General features: G+C 40.7%; 1 protein-coding gene across 3 annotated transcripts in view; it reads right to left on the reverse strand.

Moving 5' to 3' along the window:
• The window catches only part of pacrg (PARK2 co-regulated), a 227,923-nt gene that overhangs the window by 51,080 nt on the left and 159,396 nt on the right, over positions 1-17,447 (reverse strand). For all 3 annotated transcript variants that reach the window (XM_086094262.1, XM_086094263.1, XM_086094264.1), the window contains one exon: positions 9,214-9,363. In XM_086094262.1, coding sequence (XP_085950388.1) covers positions 9,214-9,363 — 150 coding nt within the window. The remainder of the gene's footprint in view (positions 1-9,213; positions 9,364-17,447) is intronic.

A 17,447-nucleotide genomic window follows, 5' to 3' on the forward strand; every position in this document is an offset into this window, starting at 1 on the left:
GGGACCCCAACCAAATTCCAAAAGGGACTGTTGTTGTATTTTGTATTCCTTTTTGCTCTATTTAAAGATGATTAAGCCTCAGGATCCCCAACCAGGTTAAAACAGGTGTTGTATTTTGTATTACTTGTTGGTCTCTGTGAAGTTTGGCACTGTACCAATTTGGTCACATGCTTTAGCTTAGCACAGGCTGTAGCCTAGCATGATCCTTAGTTTAGCACATGCTCGGCCTAGCTAAAAGGCATGTCTCGTGTCTCTTTGTGCTTGTTGTCCATATCCTGCAAAAACTCTCCATATAAACACCTCAATCGGAATAAACAGACTGAATCTGAATAGAATATATCATTTGGGATCAAAAGGGTGACATTGCAAACAAATGTCATGTATCCGTTTCAGTCGGAATTGCCAGCCTGCACGTGCTCTGTTTTGACGGAAATGTACAGTGACATCGTCTTTTACCCACTGAAAAAGGCGGCTTCCAAGCAAAGCTGGTCTAAAAACAGTTGGATCAAAAGTAACCCAATTATGGATCAAAAATGGACCGATCCACTTTATGGGTCAATTTGACCCAACTTTCTGGGTTGTTTTATACAAAATGACCCAATTTTTGACCCAAGTAAAGGATCTGACCAGTATTTATGAGTTGTTTTACGTTGAAAGCCCCATTTCTTGACTCAAAGTTGGGTCAAATCGACCCAAGTAGCGGATCGGTCCATTTTTGACCCATAGTTGGGTTATTTTTTACCAAACTGTTCTTAGAGTATAACGCACTTGTAACTAGTTACGCAGACACTTGAAAAAAGTGTAAAAAACAAAAACAATTGAAAGAAAAAAAACTGAAGTCCATCTTGATAAATCCTGTGATGTTTACATCGATCTGCACGTGTGACACGGCTATAAAATGGCTGCTCTGATTACTGCAGTGGCTCATGTAAACGGCAGATCGTAATACATCACTCATGTAAAGATGACCAGAGATCTCCAATCGGAATGATTTCAGTCAGAATTACTAAAAAGTCTCTATGAGCCACAGCTTTACATTCAGACTTTTTTGTCTTGGTTTTTCACCGTGTTTACCCAACGTTTACCCAAGGTTTACCCAACCACGTTCCAACGTGTTATTTTTTGTTGACATCTGTTTGCTCTAAAACCATGTGGCATCCAACTAAATATATAATTTCCCAATAAAATACGACAACCAGTGGAGTACTCCCGCCATGACTACGTTGCCACACAAAACACAAAGATTGATACCAAAAATATATTCTCCAAAGCTTGAGAGGTGGAGAAGTCATTAAGTTCCGCCAAGCATGCTAACACAGGGGGGGGCAGCTAAGAAACGACGAGCTGTGTATTACCTGGATTTCCTCTCTCCAACCATCCTCTCACCTCACGGCTCTCGGCTTCTTCCTGTTTTTGAACGGCGGAGCGAGATGTCGTCGGACCGTGATTGCCTGATAGATAGATATCTCCAATTGGAGAGGGGCGAGGTGGAAGAGGCGACAGCGGTTGAGGATGAGGTGTGTGTTTTGTCATCCGCGGGGACAGCGGGGCTGTGAGCGTCTGCGGAGGATGATGGATTACATGGGGGGGCCACGGGTTTATGTGTGTGTTTTGCACGGCTGCATATATGTGTGAGTTTTGCGCAGCTTTGTGTGTCCGTTTTCCCCTCGCGTCCACTGCGCACACAAAAGAAAGCATACCAGCAAATTAATTTTTCACGACGGCAAGCGGGAAAGGTCATTAACTAAAGCAAATGTTTGTGATCGAGAATCCTTGGCTTACTTAAGGCTTAAACCAAGGTATCTGCGGGTTTAAGGAAGTCAGATTTAAGACTTTTAAAGGCCACTTTGAAGAGATTTCAGAGATTTGAATGTAGCCTCACTTCACTAATGCCTCGCCCCCAAGCGTCTCTGACCACAACAATGCTCCTAACTCAAGCTCATGAGCGAAATTCTCAAACATGGCCATTCAAGTAGTCACATACAAAACATACATAAGAAGCTTCAAGAAAATAGCAGTGCTAGCAATACTAAGCTTGCCATTATGCTGATCCCCCCAAGGATTTTAGCTTGCAGGTAGCGACATTTTTTTTTAACCCAAACAACCCAAAGTACACCTTATCTATACCAAAGAAAATGAAGATAATGACTTAAGTTCTTATTTTTCCTGTCAGAATTGGGCAACCAATGGGACAATCTCAAGACCTCTGAGTTAAGGATAAAAAGTAATTTCTACTTAATTAACATTTCCGAAGATCTAATTCAAGACTTTTTAAAGTAGTCGCTGACACCCTTTAGAGGTGAGCCGCCATTTGATTTATGAAGATGTCCTGTAAGGCCCGTGAGTGCGCGATGCTCAGATAAAGACAAACGCATGGGCGAAGACAGAGTGGCTGACCACGGCGTCGCATCTGTCACCATCGGAAAAACCTCACAAGTCGGACACGCATCGAGGGCTACTATCACGAGCTCTGTGTGTGCGGAATGCAAGTGGTTGAGACCTTATCATAGCTGGCCACATTCCTACAGCAGGAAGATAAAAGAGGCCAAATGAAACAGATCACCCCATGTTTCTCTGTGCCTGCGTTTGTGTATGTGTGCGGTACTGTGAGACTGTGTCAGTGATGAATTGGGGTTTAAGGACCTACACCTTCCAGATAAGCAGAGAAAACCGCCACCGGGACAACACAACAAAGCCACAGCACCAACTAAAATAAATACCATGTCCAAAGAGCCCTCTTGGCAATACGTAACCTTGTTGAAAGCATCCAAGAAAAAGTAGAGGATGATCAGGTCATACAAAAGATGCCCTCAAAACAATTAAAACGATCAAGGTGATTACTCGTTACTCTAATTGTTCTCATTGCAAACACTTTTCAGTCTGCTGAACATGTCATAATGGATGCGACCTCCAATGCTCAGCCCATACATTAAACGGTCACACATTTTCGGGTTGCTGATGACATTGATGGACAAAATGGTGAAAAACAAAACAGCAAAGTGGAATTTCCTTCGAGGACATGGGCCGAACAACTTGATCAGAGGTGCATCACAATGGCAGATAGTGTGGGGGGGAGGGGTTAGTCCAGTCTCATTTAATAAAATTAGACCTCCATAATTCTGTCGGTTCAATGAACAGTGGCATATTTAGCTTCAATGGTTTGGGTCAGGTAGTTTGGGACCCTTAACAATCAAAGCACCCCCCCCAAAAAAAGATTTCCAGCAAATTTGACATGTTGAATCGGCATTTGATCACTGTGATTGGCTGTTAGCTAGCGAATCAGCACACGGGACAAGAAGAGGAAGTGACGAACGTGGATAAACAGTACTGTTGGAAAACCTGAACCATTTTTTCCCCCCGCTCATTTTGAACGTACAATGTCTGTCTGGACAGAAGATCGGGAAGATGACTTCATCTCTTTGGTTCAAGAGAGACCGGCATTGTATATTACCGTTAAAGAGTATGCCAACAAAAGGTATGAAAGCCAAACTATGGTATGACACGGGGACGCGACTGGATAAAGCAGGTAGTATTTATTTTTATTTTTATATACGATAATGGGCAAAAAGTCGGAGGGTTTCATTCACATGGGAGGACATCGTGAGAGAAAAAGTAACCGTATGCATCGTTTACGTTTTTATATCCCGCCCTCGTAATGAGGTTTCCGGTTGCCATTAGGAATAATGACTACAGCCGGCGATAGTATGGAGGGGAATTATTTCTCGCGCATGCGCTGAAGGTACGTAATAGTCGGGGGGTCGGTGCGGTGTGTATTTACGTCATTTTTCTACGCGACGTGGGGATAGGCGTCTGTCACATTTGGCCGACGTCGGATTGGTTTATCTCGGCCTTAAAAAAACAAAACAAAAATCTCTAAAAACTCAAAGATACTGATAAAAACAGACTCACTGTTACATTTATTTTTTCATCAACTTAGTACGGCCCTCAGAGGACTTATGGTCCCTTATAAGAAAAAAGGTTTTCCACCTTCTCTAAATTAAGAACGACCATCAATTTTTGCCAGTGATCTGACATCAGGGCCGCGTAACCTTGCTCGAGAGCAATAAGATAGTTATGCACTGCAAATCCATTTTACGAAATGTCAAAGTGAGAAAGTTGTAATCATTCCTAAAATTAACAGACCAACAAGAATTTAAGAAGAATTATTTGGAAAGTGAAACTGCAAACTTGTAAATACCGGAGGCCCCGGTAGAGATTAGCCTACGTATTGATCTAATCTGAAACACACACCAATCATCAAGTCACCTTAACTCATTGAAAGTTTCTGCACTCACAAACAGTTTCCATTGGCACTTTCCATTCCCTGACAGACTTCTGAAACAAACCATTTGGAATGTCACGATATCCACCCGCCCATCCATGCATTAACGTTCTGCTGCTTATCCTGTTCAGCCTCAGTGGGAAGCTTGAGATTTATCCCATCTGATTTTGGGCGAGGGGCTGGATACACCCAGGACTGACCGGTTGATATACCATGACGACACACCATTTGGAATCGTTTTCAATAATGGTAACAATGGGACACTTGCTGCATTAGTGCTGTAAAGTGAGAAGACAAAGCATTCCCATTCCCTAAGCTCTTTAAGACATCCTAGGGACATTTTGTGCTGTTCTTTTCTTTTTTTTAGGTTATATTTGCCTAAAGACATTTTATAATCTAGTGATCATGAAGTCGGCTACACAATTCTGAGTCTCTGGTTTAGAATTTCAGCTCCGGCCTTCGTCTGTGGAATTTGCATGTTCTCCCTGTGCTTGCATGGGTTTTCTACAGGTGCAGCACCCTCCTCCCACTTTCCAAAAACATGCATGTTGGGTTGATGAATTTGGTGTGAATGTGAGTGTAAATGGTTGTTTGTCCGTATGTTCCCGTTTGTCTATATGAATGTAAAGAGAATGCGTCTTTCATGTCCAATTTCACAATTCCATCCATCCATCCATTTTCTGAGCCACTTATTTCTCACAAGGGTCGCAGATTCGTTTCTCTTAAATAGAGAAAGACAGATATGTTTTTTTTTCAAAGCCAATACGATACAGATTATTAGTTTTCAAGGAGACCGATAACCAATATTTCAAGCAGATATTCATTTGCTGTATAAAAAAAATATATATATAAGAAAAGGTGTTTCTTTTAATTTTAAACATATAAAGAATTGACAGCTTTGTTTAATATATATATATATATATATATATATATATATATATATATATATATATATATATATATATATATATATATATATATATATATATATATAGGGGAGTAGGGAGTTCCCAGTGTCAGTGAAAAAAGTTGAAATTTAAATAAATCCAGAAATGAAAAGTTCCCTTTATCTCACTGAGCGATAAATGAATGCGAATGTAACTAATTTGGGGTTTTCGTCAGTGTTCGTAAAAGGTTTCAAAATAATTTTGCAGACAGTGAAAAATTGTCTGAATATGTTCGAAATGTAAAAACTGTCTGTGAACATCTTACAAATCCTGATAAAACCCTAAACTCGCTACGTTCGCAAGTATTCACCGCTCAGTGAGATACCAACTTTATCGGCCTTCAGATTTGTAAAAAGGCCGATGCTGATATTTGTCAAAATGACAAATATTGGCGCTGATAATCGGTCTATACCTACTCTTAAAATTTCTAACAAATTCACTAATAAAAGTCTAGAATCCCCAAAATAGAATTATGGATGTATTTCTAGTAGTTCTTCAGTAGCATTTCATCTTCTTCGAATTTCTCCTCATCCTATATTTTGTGCATCTCTGCTTTACCCCACAAACTCCCTTTTTCCCTTCCCAGGATGACGTGCGGCAGATGAGTACCTTCCTCGTCTGAGCTCCGAGGAAGAATTTGCCGGATGAGCGAGCACGTCTCTACTTCATAGGAAATGTTGTTGCATTTCATTAGGGCCAAGATTCATCACAGCAAGCAAACAAGAGGAGCGTGCAAATCACACCAGAGGAATTCCTACGCCGCACTCAACGCGTTTCTCACAGCTAATGCCCGGAAAGGCGCAAAGCAAACAAAAGGTAGCGAGAGCTGATTCAGGAGACAACGGGGGTACATTCAAGGATGCGGGTGCAATGTGATTGCTTATTATTGTGCTCTTCAAAATGATGCATGAGCGTGTCAGTCGGCTGCCTGCAGTTAAACAGCCAGAGTTGTTTTTTTTCTTTTTTTTTCTCTCTCTCACCGAACAATAGAGCGGTTCCTGGAACTGAGTCTGTTCTGCTTATCGGGGGTCTGGGTCTCTAAGTGAAAGGACACTTGAGAGTCTGTTTTTGGCAATGGCTTAGGGTCCAGCTCTGACAGCGGAAAAATAGCAGTGATAAGGCCCGTTATAAAGGCCAATTTAACGGGTCGCGACCTTGTCTCCGAGTGGGAACGACACTGTCGGAGTGTGTGAACGTGGCCTAGGGGGATCTGTCCCGCGATGAGATGCCGGTGATATCTGACTGTAGCCCTGACCCCCCCACAGCAGTGGTTGTCAGCATATTGATTCATAGCCAGAGAAAGAAAAGGGAATGGGTCACGGCGCGTAGCCGTAAACGGGGACAGAGTACGATTGTACGTCTTTTTCTGTGCATGTATAAAAGAATCCAGTCAGTGGATGGCGGGCATTGTACGCAACGCTCAGGCCTCACTTGGCACCGGAGCCAACAGCTGCATGAGGGCGAACACAACAGCTGCATTCATGACAGATGCACAAACACATACTGGACAGTGGAGCTGTTGTGGCTCAGGAGATTAGAGGGATGCCATGCAAGTTCTGGGAGTCAGAGAGTGGGAGAAGCAAAGGGATTAGTTAGTCTTCGAAGCGTTAACAATGGCTGCGCCTGTTTTTGCGAGAGGCGGCCCGGCCCCGCTCACTTGGTCTACGGGATGGTGGTGGGTGTGTATAAATGACATTAGGTCATATGTGGACCTCAAAGGAAGATTTGATTTGCATGTGAATAAAACACATACAATAGGAGGGGGGCGTACCTTAAAAACAACAACCTTCCATTGATACTGCATATCATAATTTAGCCACTGTTCAAATCAAGCAATTCAAGCAAAATGACCAAACTTTTACACATCTACTTTTTCAATGTAGTCATCCATTGACGAGTCAGGCTTCCATCAATCATCCATCCATCCATCCAACCAACCATTCAACCGACCTGTCATTTATGCCCCCCTTCAACACTCCAATCCATTAATCCATCCATCTTCCGAACAAACTTTTATTCATCCATCCGATTAAACTTGTATCCATCCATCCATTCATCTAAACAAACTTTTACTCATCCATCCATCCGACCAAACCTTTCCTCATCATCCATCCATCCGACCAAACTTTTACTCATCATCCATTCATTCATCCGACCAAATTTTTATCCATCCATCCATCCAGCCAAACTTTTATTCATCCATCCATCCCGTCAAACTTTTATTCATGCATCCATCCATCCGACCAAACTTTTAAACATCCATCCGTCATCCGACCAAACTTGTATCCATCCATCCTGCCAGCCATCAGACCAAACTTTCATCCATCCATCTGACCAAACTTTTATCCATCTATCCATCCTATCAAACTTTTATTCATCCATCCGACCAAACTTATATTCATCCACCATTCAATCAAAAAAAATCTATCCATTGAACAGAATCATGTTTAACCCATCTATCAACAATCAAATCCTTCCATCCATCGAACATACCAATCTGTCATTCATCCAACCCATCAACTAAACCAACCTGTCATCCAGCTACCCTTTGGATCCCAGATTGATTCATCAAAATGAGTAAACTGTCATCCATTCATCAAATTGACCAACCTTTCATCCATCTATCATCTATCAATTTTTCAGCCATCAAATCCTTCCATCTATTGAATCAACCATCTTTCATTCATCAACCCTTCATCCATCCATCCATCCATCCAACCAACCAACCAACCAAACTTTTATTCATTAAAAAGAGTCAACATTTATCTCATCCACCGTCAAATCATTTCTCAAACCTCATTCCATCCAGTCTCACAACTCGAGATAACTTTTACGCACCATAAACTCTACCAAACACTCTGACCTTGTTTTGCAGATTCAGTTCTGTGCTCTGGCAGCTGCACGGGCCGATGCCCCGGCCCAGACTGAGAGCGGTCAATATCAGGGATGCCTGCCAGGTGAGAGGTTGGCTCAGGTTTAATTGATGCACAGACGAGCAGAGGAGGCAGGAGGAGAGGCCGGTCGCCGTAACTACCAGGGCCGAGCTCAACTATTCCTGGTGGGCTTCACTTGGCCGACTGCTGAGCCTGCGTGCTGGCGGAATAGCTCGTGCTTCAAAATGGTTTAGGGGATTGATTTGACAGCTAATTTACCGAGAGGATTTGCATAAGGCCTTGTGCTAATAAGGCGGGCTTTTCTCCCCCTCCTTTGTCTTTTTCAGCTATCTTTGAAGGCTCCTTCCTTCCCTTTCAACAAATGGTAACAGATTATGTACGCGAATTAGGTAGACAAGAGATTTAAATTGGATATCGATTAAGGGACTAAAGCCTTGTGTCTTCTCCTGTTAACGCCTGCGTTTAAATGATTGATTCACAATGTCACACTTTACATCCGACTGACTTGTGCGTCGAGCTGTGTTTGGGGTCGGCGGCGTGCCTCTGAGCTTTTTCCGCTGCTAAATACTCACATCAGCGCCATAACAAAGAGACCTGCCGATCTGATGACAATCTCTCTGGGTCCTCATGCCAGCCAGGTGGAGGATTTCAAAGAGGACAAATCATCCACACACGATGCAGTTAGACCCCTTACAGAGGAGACAAAACTTTAGATTCTTATCGCCGAGTAGGTGTGCGGAGAACAACATATTTTTTTTTTTAAAGGATTCTCTCTGCATTGTTCTCTCAGTTAACCAAATGGAAATACCAGAATTGAGCAGTTGTGTGCAAAACATCCGATTTAACCGTGTCAAATTTTTCCACTGCTGTGCAATTCTGGCATAATAGCAGCACTAACAGAAGCTGTTTACAGTCAACCCCGTCCATCACAGTGGATACATTCCAGACCCAAACACTTTTTGTGATTATCTGCGAAAGAGACTTTTGCTCTTCCTGCAGGCTTTTAGTTCAGGAGGAGTAACGAATGAAAGCACTTTTCAAGCACTCTTCATGACACTATTCGATCGGAACACGAACGGTCAGTACTCACTGTTCATGTTCTTGAAGATATTGAGGATGGGGAGGATCTGTCGATAGTAGGGCACCAGGGTTTCTCCCACCGTGTCGCCGGACATCACCAGATGCTGCAGAACTTTCAGGGTGGTGCAGATCACTTGACGGTTCCTTGTGTTCAGGGCATCTGGAGGGCAGAAATCAGTAAGTTTGAATGGATTTTTTTGTGACAACACTTCCAAAGAAAGGGCTTGTCTCCGGAAGATCTTACTCAAATATTTAATAATAATTCATAATAATAATAATAATAATAATAACAAAGTTCAACAATGAAATGGGCTCAAGTAAAGGTTGAATTTAGTTTTTACATTTCACAGCAACTTTTATAGTGACTGCATACAAACATGAAGGATAAAAAATATATAATGCTCATCTGTGCCACAAATCACCGTCACAAAAAGGAATTAATACATTTTGGATTAAGACTGTAGTAACACAACAACATTTTTGACACACCATTCAAGTGAAGCGGTGTGAATACTAACTGAAATTACATTTTACATTTCTAAAAGTAAAATTAGAGAAAACATTTTCTTCTTTTTCAATTAAGATCACAAATTATCTTTTGGAGTTCATTTTAAATGTGTGCAGGAGAAGGAAGATTGAACAGTGGTTTGGGAAATTTAGTTGATTATTTATTTTATTTTTAATACTTGTGAGATTGCACTTGACAAACAAGATATATATATTAAAAAAAAAAAAAGCTACAACTAATACTAAACCACTAAAAACTAAACTAAAATGGAGCATTCTAAAAAAAAAAAAAAAAAAATACTAATCAAAACTAACTGGTCCGCTCTAAAAGCTAATTGAAACTAACTGAATTTAAAAAACGGAAATCAAGGCAAAATAAAAACGAACAATAATGGAAAATTTAAAAAAAAACTATTATAACCCTGTGTATGACAAATATGATTAAAAAAAAGTCCGTATTTTTGTGAATGTTTTTTTTTTTCTTAATCACATTCCAAACCCAATACAGATGACTACTCTAGCTAAAAGACAGAAAGCACTCCCTTCCCATTTTCTTTCCATTTCTAAGAATGGCTTGTCTGCAATCACTGATACCAAATGCACTGGGGAGGCCAGGCCTAATGAGAGCCAATCACAAAGCTATTTGGCCTTCAGCTGCACTTAACTCCATCTCCAGCTGCCATACAGAGCAAAAGGTGACGGGGAGAGTCGAAAGGCGGGAGAGATCACGGGCGACAAACTCGGTAAAAGAAAGCGGGGGGAACAATAAAATGTCAAGGGAAGGCATATAAAAGGATGTGACGCACAGAGAAGGTGACGGGTTGGAAAACAACCTTTAAGTGGCAAAAACGTACATGACTTTGCTGCTAAATACGTCCTACTCTTTTATCATATTAGGGCCCAAGAATGTGGTGCAAACCTGTTCAAATGCTACCAAAGTTGAAGCACATATACCAGACAGATGGGTGACACTAAATTGCACCCCCCCTCCCAAAAAAAGGCTGTATTATTGCGTGGATGACTCATGAAACACAAATCCATCTTGTTTCTGTTTTAGTTTTAGCATCTAGAACAACATACGTTAGAAGACCAAATATTTCTCTTTTGGGGAACCATCGCATTGTCATTTCACGCACACCTCTGAGAAGCGTGTCTGCTAGCGCATCAAGCCGCTCATGCGTGCGTCGTGTGCACTCGCAGCAACGAAAGAAAAAGCATGACAAAATAAACAATCGGGTCAAAATCTGATAAATAAAACAGGGCGAAAGCTAATAAAAAGGTGTGTGTGAACACGGTAGTTGCTCGGAGAGATCGTGTGAGATTTAACGATGTCGTCACATCACCGAGGCTCAGACAAAAGTGGCCTCCAACAGACAAAAGCACAAAAATAATCATCAGCTGAATGTCTTTTGCTAGTCGTGTGGATGATGAAGAGCATTCAAGAGACAGGACCGCTATTGGTATTGTTATTGCTGTGTATCTTGCAGTAAATGCCTATTTTCTACCAATACATGTACCAATAAATATTTATGTAGCGCCAATTGAAGCCACCCGCACAAAGACACACAGGCAGTATGAAGTGCAATATATCACAATAAAAGCAAAAAAGAACAACAAATAAGTGAAACCACAAATTATTCATAACCCGGGTACATTTTGAGATAAGGTCGATTTGTACGAGGTGATTGGTTTATTTAAGTTTCAAATGAAGTTCCGTGTCCAAAATGATTGGTCCCTGTTCAGTGTTCTACATTTATACAATGGAACCTGAAAAGTGGAAGACATTTTTTCTGTGATGCTTGTCAATTTCCAAGTTTTTAGTGATTGCATTTGTGCAGACTGTAACAAAAACCAAACTACGTCATTTATCAGAACAAAAGAAACGTGCCACCCTTTTTTTTGCCACGGTCCGTTCCCTGTTCTATGGATATCATCACACGTTTCCTCTTTGGTTTAAAGTCCAGGCTTCATTTGACTTTTGAAAGAAAATCTACTAAAAATAAGTGGAAACAAAAACAAATGTCAGCAAAAGCCTACTAGAAGTGCCGAAGTCTAATTGGGGTTAATCAGGGGCTCTTCAAATGTGGCAGGTGTGGGCTGACTCCTATTTAACACGAGCTTGACTGTGATTGGTTAATTCTGAGCCAAGCCACAAGTTAGAAGAGGGGTGTTATTTTTGCTTCCCTTCTCCCTGGTCTCTTTTTTTTTGTATCACAAAAACCTGGCATTCCAACAGGGGTGTGTACACTTTTTATATCCGCTGTATGTGCCTGTGATTGATTGGCTACCATTTAGCTGGCATTGGCTAACTCAACCGTGACCCCAGTGAGGCTAAGCGCTATAGAGAACGCATGTAAAGATTGATAGATGTGTTTGTCTCGTTTACAGGCGCTGTTTTCCCGCTCTTTTGCAGCCGTGGCTCAGCATGCCGACTCTAATCCTCAACGACTGAAGACGAGCACGTCATTAATTAAGACTTGCGGGTGGGGGAGCGCGCTTGTAATAGAGTTGCGAATCTCCGCCATGCTGAGTCCAAGCCGGTTGATGCGAAGCAGCACAATGAATGAGGCAAAGGCCAACTAGGTCAAGGTGCAAAGCAGAATTCAGCAAATGCTGCCCGGGGTTGTTTATTTACTCAACTTCAGATCGGTGGATGTGCCTATGGATGTGGGAATATGACATCATTGGAATTGTATTAAATAGCAATCAGGTGGATCCACCAGTTAACTCTTAACTATGAATTATTAACTATGAATTGATTTTTTTTTTCCTAATGGAAAAGGCAGTCTATTTGAGGGAGGCTTTTATTTTCAATCCAGTTTTTATTTTTTTTAAAGGGGAAGTCGACGGAAGATTAGGGCTAGAGAAGAGGGGAAAAAAAGGTTGGCAGGATTCTCACTTTATTCTCAGAACTCTGAGAATTCTGACTTTATTCTCAAAATTCTCACTTTAAAGTCAGAATTCTGACTTTTATCTCAGAATTCTGACTTTAAAGTGAGAATTCTGACTTTATTCTCAGAATTCTGACTTTAATCTCAGAATCCTGACTTTAAAGTGAGAATTTTGACTTTGTGACGTAGAGCTATGAATTGTGGGGGGAAGTCAGAAAGTCAGAATTCTGATTTTAAAGTCAGACTTTAAAGTCAAAATTCTCATTTTAAAGTCAGCCAACCTTTTTTTTTTTCTCTTCACTGGCTCGAATCCTCTTCTGTAGAAGTCAACCCCATCATTTTATTTTTTTATTTTTTTAACAACAATATGTTCTGTGCCCCACAAGTCTAAATATGGTCATCTTGTTCATATCACATTAGTGGAATATAAGTTAAGCAGCACAATTCAAGAGTTTTTAATCAATATCAGAAGGCAGCCATTTTGCCACTTGCCTTCGAGTGAAAATTACATCACAGTTACTCAAGACTCAGGTAACCACCAATCACAGCTCAGCTTCAGAAAACAGGTTATCTGTGATTGGTCGTTGCCTAAGCCCTGAGCAACGGTGATGTCATCTTCAGTCGACAGCAAGTGGCAAAATGGCCGCCCCCTGAGATGGATAAAAAAAAACGGCTAGATTTTGCTTCATAACTCATATTCCACAAACGTAATATTAATCAGAATGTCTTGTTTCAATTAGTGAGGTCACATATAACATATTATTGTCAATAAATGTTAAAGGTTGACTTCCACTTTAAACTCGAGGTAGATCCATGCTATTTTTCAGCCCAACAATGGACAATGTGACTGATTCCATTGCGCCGCATGCCATCCCATCACCTCTTCCTCGGCGGTCCCACCCCCCGCCGGATGGACACGCGTGCAGATATCCGCCATCGCTGTGATAAGGTGGAATGTGCAATGACAGGAGTTTGAAACCTACATAACAAACAATAAAATTCTAATTACCAGCCGGCGCAAACAATTTTCCCTGCTGTGACATTTGGACCGCAGAACCGTTCAATTATTCATCAACATTCTCGCCTTGCTGGAAGAGAGGCACACAAAAAAAATGTAGAAAGCAGGGGATGTTGGAGGGTACTGATGTATTATTGTGGCTATAAAACCTGTGTCTGGACAAATCTGAATAGCATAATCGAGCATTCACGCCAGGCCCTGTTTCATATTTAGAGTGAAAATTAAAAAAAAGCGCAGTCCAATTACCAGGGGGGGAAAATCCAGAGTGACATTCCTAATTTGGATCAGAGCCAAATTACAACTTGGTAAATCCCACCTTTTACTTTTCATGTGACTGAATCGTGCCTTTAACATTCATGAATTATTCACAAAGAATTTCATCATAATGTTAAAAATGGATGTGTGCAAAAATATTTATTTTAATTATTTCTTCCCATTCTTTATCTTCCAAAAAGTTTTGGGAAATTTGTTTTTGTAATGGAAAAATAACCTCCTAGGTTACTGTACTAAGTTATGTACTAGTAAAAGTTACTGAATGTACATGAACGTGTAATATACCATTTGGTCACATTGTGAAGCTACCATATATCAAAACGGACTGGAAAAGGGTATTTGTCTCTGCATAACGCAAGATCTTCTTTTATAATGCACACATTAATTCATCTGAGAGACTGTTAACCTGTTTCGGTGCTGCTGTTTTGGTTAGCAACCAAGTTCAAACAGGTTGAAATCTTGACAAAAGACTACATAATCGCGGCTTTAAGGCTAAAGGAAGGTGTATGGCAGTGGGAAAGGGGAGTCGTGGAGAACTCCTGATACTGTAACATCAGGCAGAGACTACTTCATTGTGTATTCTCACCGGGTGACCTGCATTCATCATCAAAATTCACCAGAGCCTGACGCGACTCGGTGGCTGTGCAGATAAGAAGCTGGCAGCCACATTGAAGGTGTATTAACGTCAGCGGAGGAGAAAAATATATGTTGCCATTTTGGACTTGAGACAGCTTCTTCTTTTTTTTTTTTTTTGCTCTCCTCCCTTGTAATTAATCTGCAACAGAGACACGGACTGCTGCCTTGCGGATGCCGAAACAAGGCAAGATATTTTTTTTTTTAATAACCCGAAAAGTTAATAAGGAGCGGGTCATTTAAAATTCCATTATCAGCGCAAAGTATGGCTTTTCACCAGCAGCAGTCACCTTTGCTCGGGCTCCCCAAATGTAAACGAGCAAAGCCGCTGAGGGCTTTCAATCCATAGACTAATGTGTGTGCAAAGTGGGCGCATCCAGAGAACTAAATGTGTGAAAAGATGGCACATTAGCTACTATATGCCACATTAGAGATTGCCGGGATCACACTGACTGTCGCAATTCAGTGTTTCGTAATGGCAGTGCTGTTGTTGTAACTGATTTTTATGCCCGGGTTGTCATCATGGTCAGTCAAGCGCACAAAGATGGTACAAATAAGGAAACATGTTCTGGAAAAATATGCCACAAAATTAGGGTTGCAAAGGCTTGGAAAATTTCTAGAAAGTTGCGGGTAAATTTCCATGGAATGTTAAGATGGGGAATTTTGGAAAGGTACTATAGTGAAGCATAAATATAAACATTTAGTTTTGACATAGGCAGACATAAATTCCAAAAATAATAAAATGAGCAAGTTTACGAATTTAATCTGTTCCGTGACTCGGTTCGCAAACATATAGGAAATGCAACTAAGTAAAAACATCTGGTGGATCAAAGTACAGTTAGTAAATATATCAATGATTTATCCAAAAGATGCTAGCTTAAATAGCATTTAGCTGAAAGCATAGTGGCTACTGGCTAGCATGAAAAAGACCAGAAATGCTTGCCAATGAACAGCACATAGTTTTAGTTTAGTTACTTCCTTAAGTTCTTTTTAACATATGGAGTTAAATTATTATTATTATTATTATTATTATTTTTACACGTGTCACCGTTTAGAATGATAACAATCTAAAATAACTACATGTCAATGAGGTATCCTCCAAGGGTAAGTACTGTATTTTGGTTTTATCGTACAGAAGTAAGCTCCTCTTGACAGTGTATGACAAAAAAAATCAGTTTTGTCTGGTAGGCTCAAACTCAAAAGGGTAATGAGTTTTATTTTATTTTAATCTTACAGTAGTACCTGGACTTATGCGCGACCCTACTTCTGAGTTTTCAAGATATGAGCTGATATGAATCTTAAATCTATTCATTGCATACCGAACACACAATGCAAAATGCCATAGACAGGCAAATTCAACTCAAATCTGTTTTGAAGTACTTATAACCCTTTCGGCAAAAGATATTTGAACCCAAACAATGCAGCAACATATAGAGAGACACATATAAATTAGCACAAGCATATATTCTTTATCTGCAAAAAATTACTAATATTACTGCAGCATACCGAGTCATTTGTAAAAATGATTAAGTATTACAATTGTTTGTATTATAATGCCCCCCACGTAGCCGAGGGAGACCGGGAGGTGACGAATTAAATCATGATGCATTTAAGTTCTTTACATTCTAATTAATTATGTTGTTACTATAGTTAAAAAAAAAAAAAAAAAAGTACAATAGCGGGCAATTTTTTCTTATTAAAAACGTTTCGTGTGTGTGTGAGTGGAATGGAATAGTCATCGCCTGTATAATTAAATACAATTAATTAAATGAATCAAGGTTTTGCGACGACTTCAGTTTGACCCTGGAAAAAATACATCGATTTTTTTTTTTTCCTTTTGGAAAAATACTTTCAAAGTGAAAACAACTTGAAAGTCAGCCAGCATCACAAAACAGGTCCTGTTTCGCCGCACCTCTGTCATGCCAACCGCCACTTCACCTGCACATCGCAAGCCAACTAGCCGCGACATAAACACTGTCCCGGGCTCACGGTGCTACTTTAAAGGCTGCCACTATGAAATTGACACTCCACTTGGCCGCGGTTCCCCACACAAAAGAAACATTTTGTGTGTGCTCAAATAAAAAATCTGGATCCCGACAACCTCTTTGTCCACCCACCACCTGCTCCCTTGCCCACAAAGCCGTATCGTCTATTTCGGAGGTCCTCCACCTTGAGACGTGACCTTTCCCAGTGTCGGACAACTCGAGTGTGTACACGTGGGAATGCAGACCGGGCGCGCGAGGCAACAACGCAGCTAAAAGTAGTAGGTGGCGTCATTGGCAGCAGATTATCAAGCATGCTTTTAGAGGCGGCTTGTTCCGGCTGACCCTCAAGGTCCACGTAAGAATAGGAAAAGGTGCGACCGCTATGTCGAGGACCTCACATGACCGCTGGTGTGGTAACGCTAGAAGGTGTTGCAGTGTCAATGGATGAGACGGAAATGTATTCCAGCTAGAGTCAACCACTGCTGTTTGCGGGGGATAGAGACCGAGTCGGCTCGCGGTTAGCAAAAATAGCCATTGAAATGTATTGGAAGAAGAAAAGAAAAAAAAATATGTTGGTTTGTTTGTTTTTACCCCAAAACAGTCAATGGGCTTTGGGTAGGGCTGCGCAATTAATTGAAATTCTATTACAATTTCAATTATTACACCCCACAATTACAAAATCATAATCGTAAAAAAAAAAAGATGATTCATGACTCATTCAGTCCCAGCCATTTTCACTGAAGCAACCCCCTTCGCTCCCGGTTGTTTTACTGGATTTTGACTGATTTTGCAAGACCCACAGAATTGTGTTCTATTGCTATAAAAACATGGAACCTACCCAAAAAAGATTAGAGTCTCTTCTTTCATAAGGAAAGAAAACATTTGTATCGGTTTCTGTTTTGCAGCAATTAGCATTAGAATATAGTTAAGTTTCGTC

The sequence above is a fragment of the Leptonotus elevatus genome, chromosome 14 (genome assembly GCF_054856555.1).
Source record: "Leptonotus elevatus isolate MCC_2025b chromosome 14, RoL_Lele_1.0, whole genome shotgun sequence".
NCBI classification, from domain to species: Eukaryota; Metazoa; Chordata; class Actinopteri; order Syngnathiformes; family Syngnathidae; genus Leptonotus; species Leptonotus elevatus.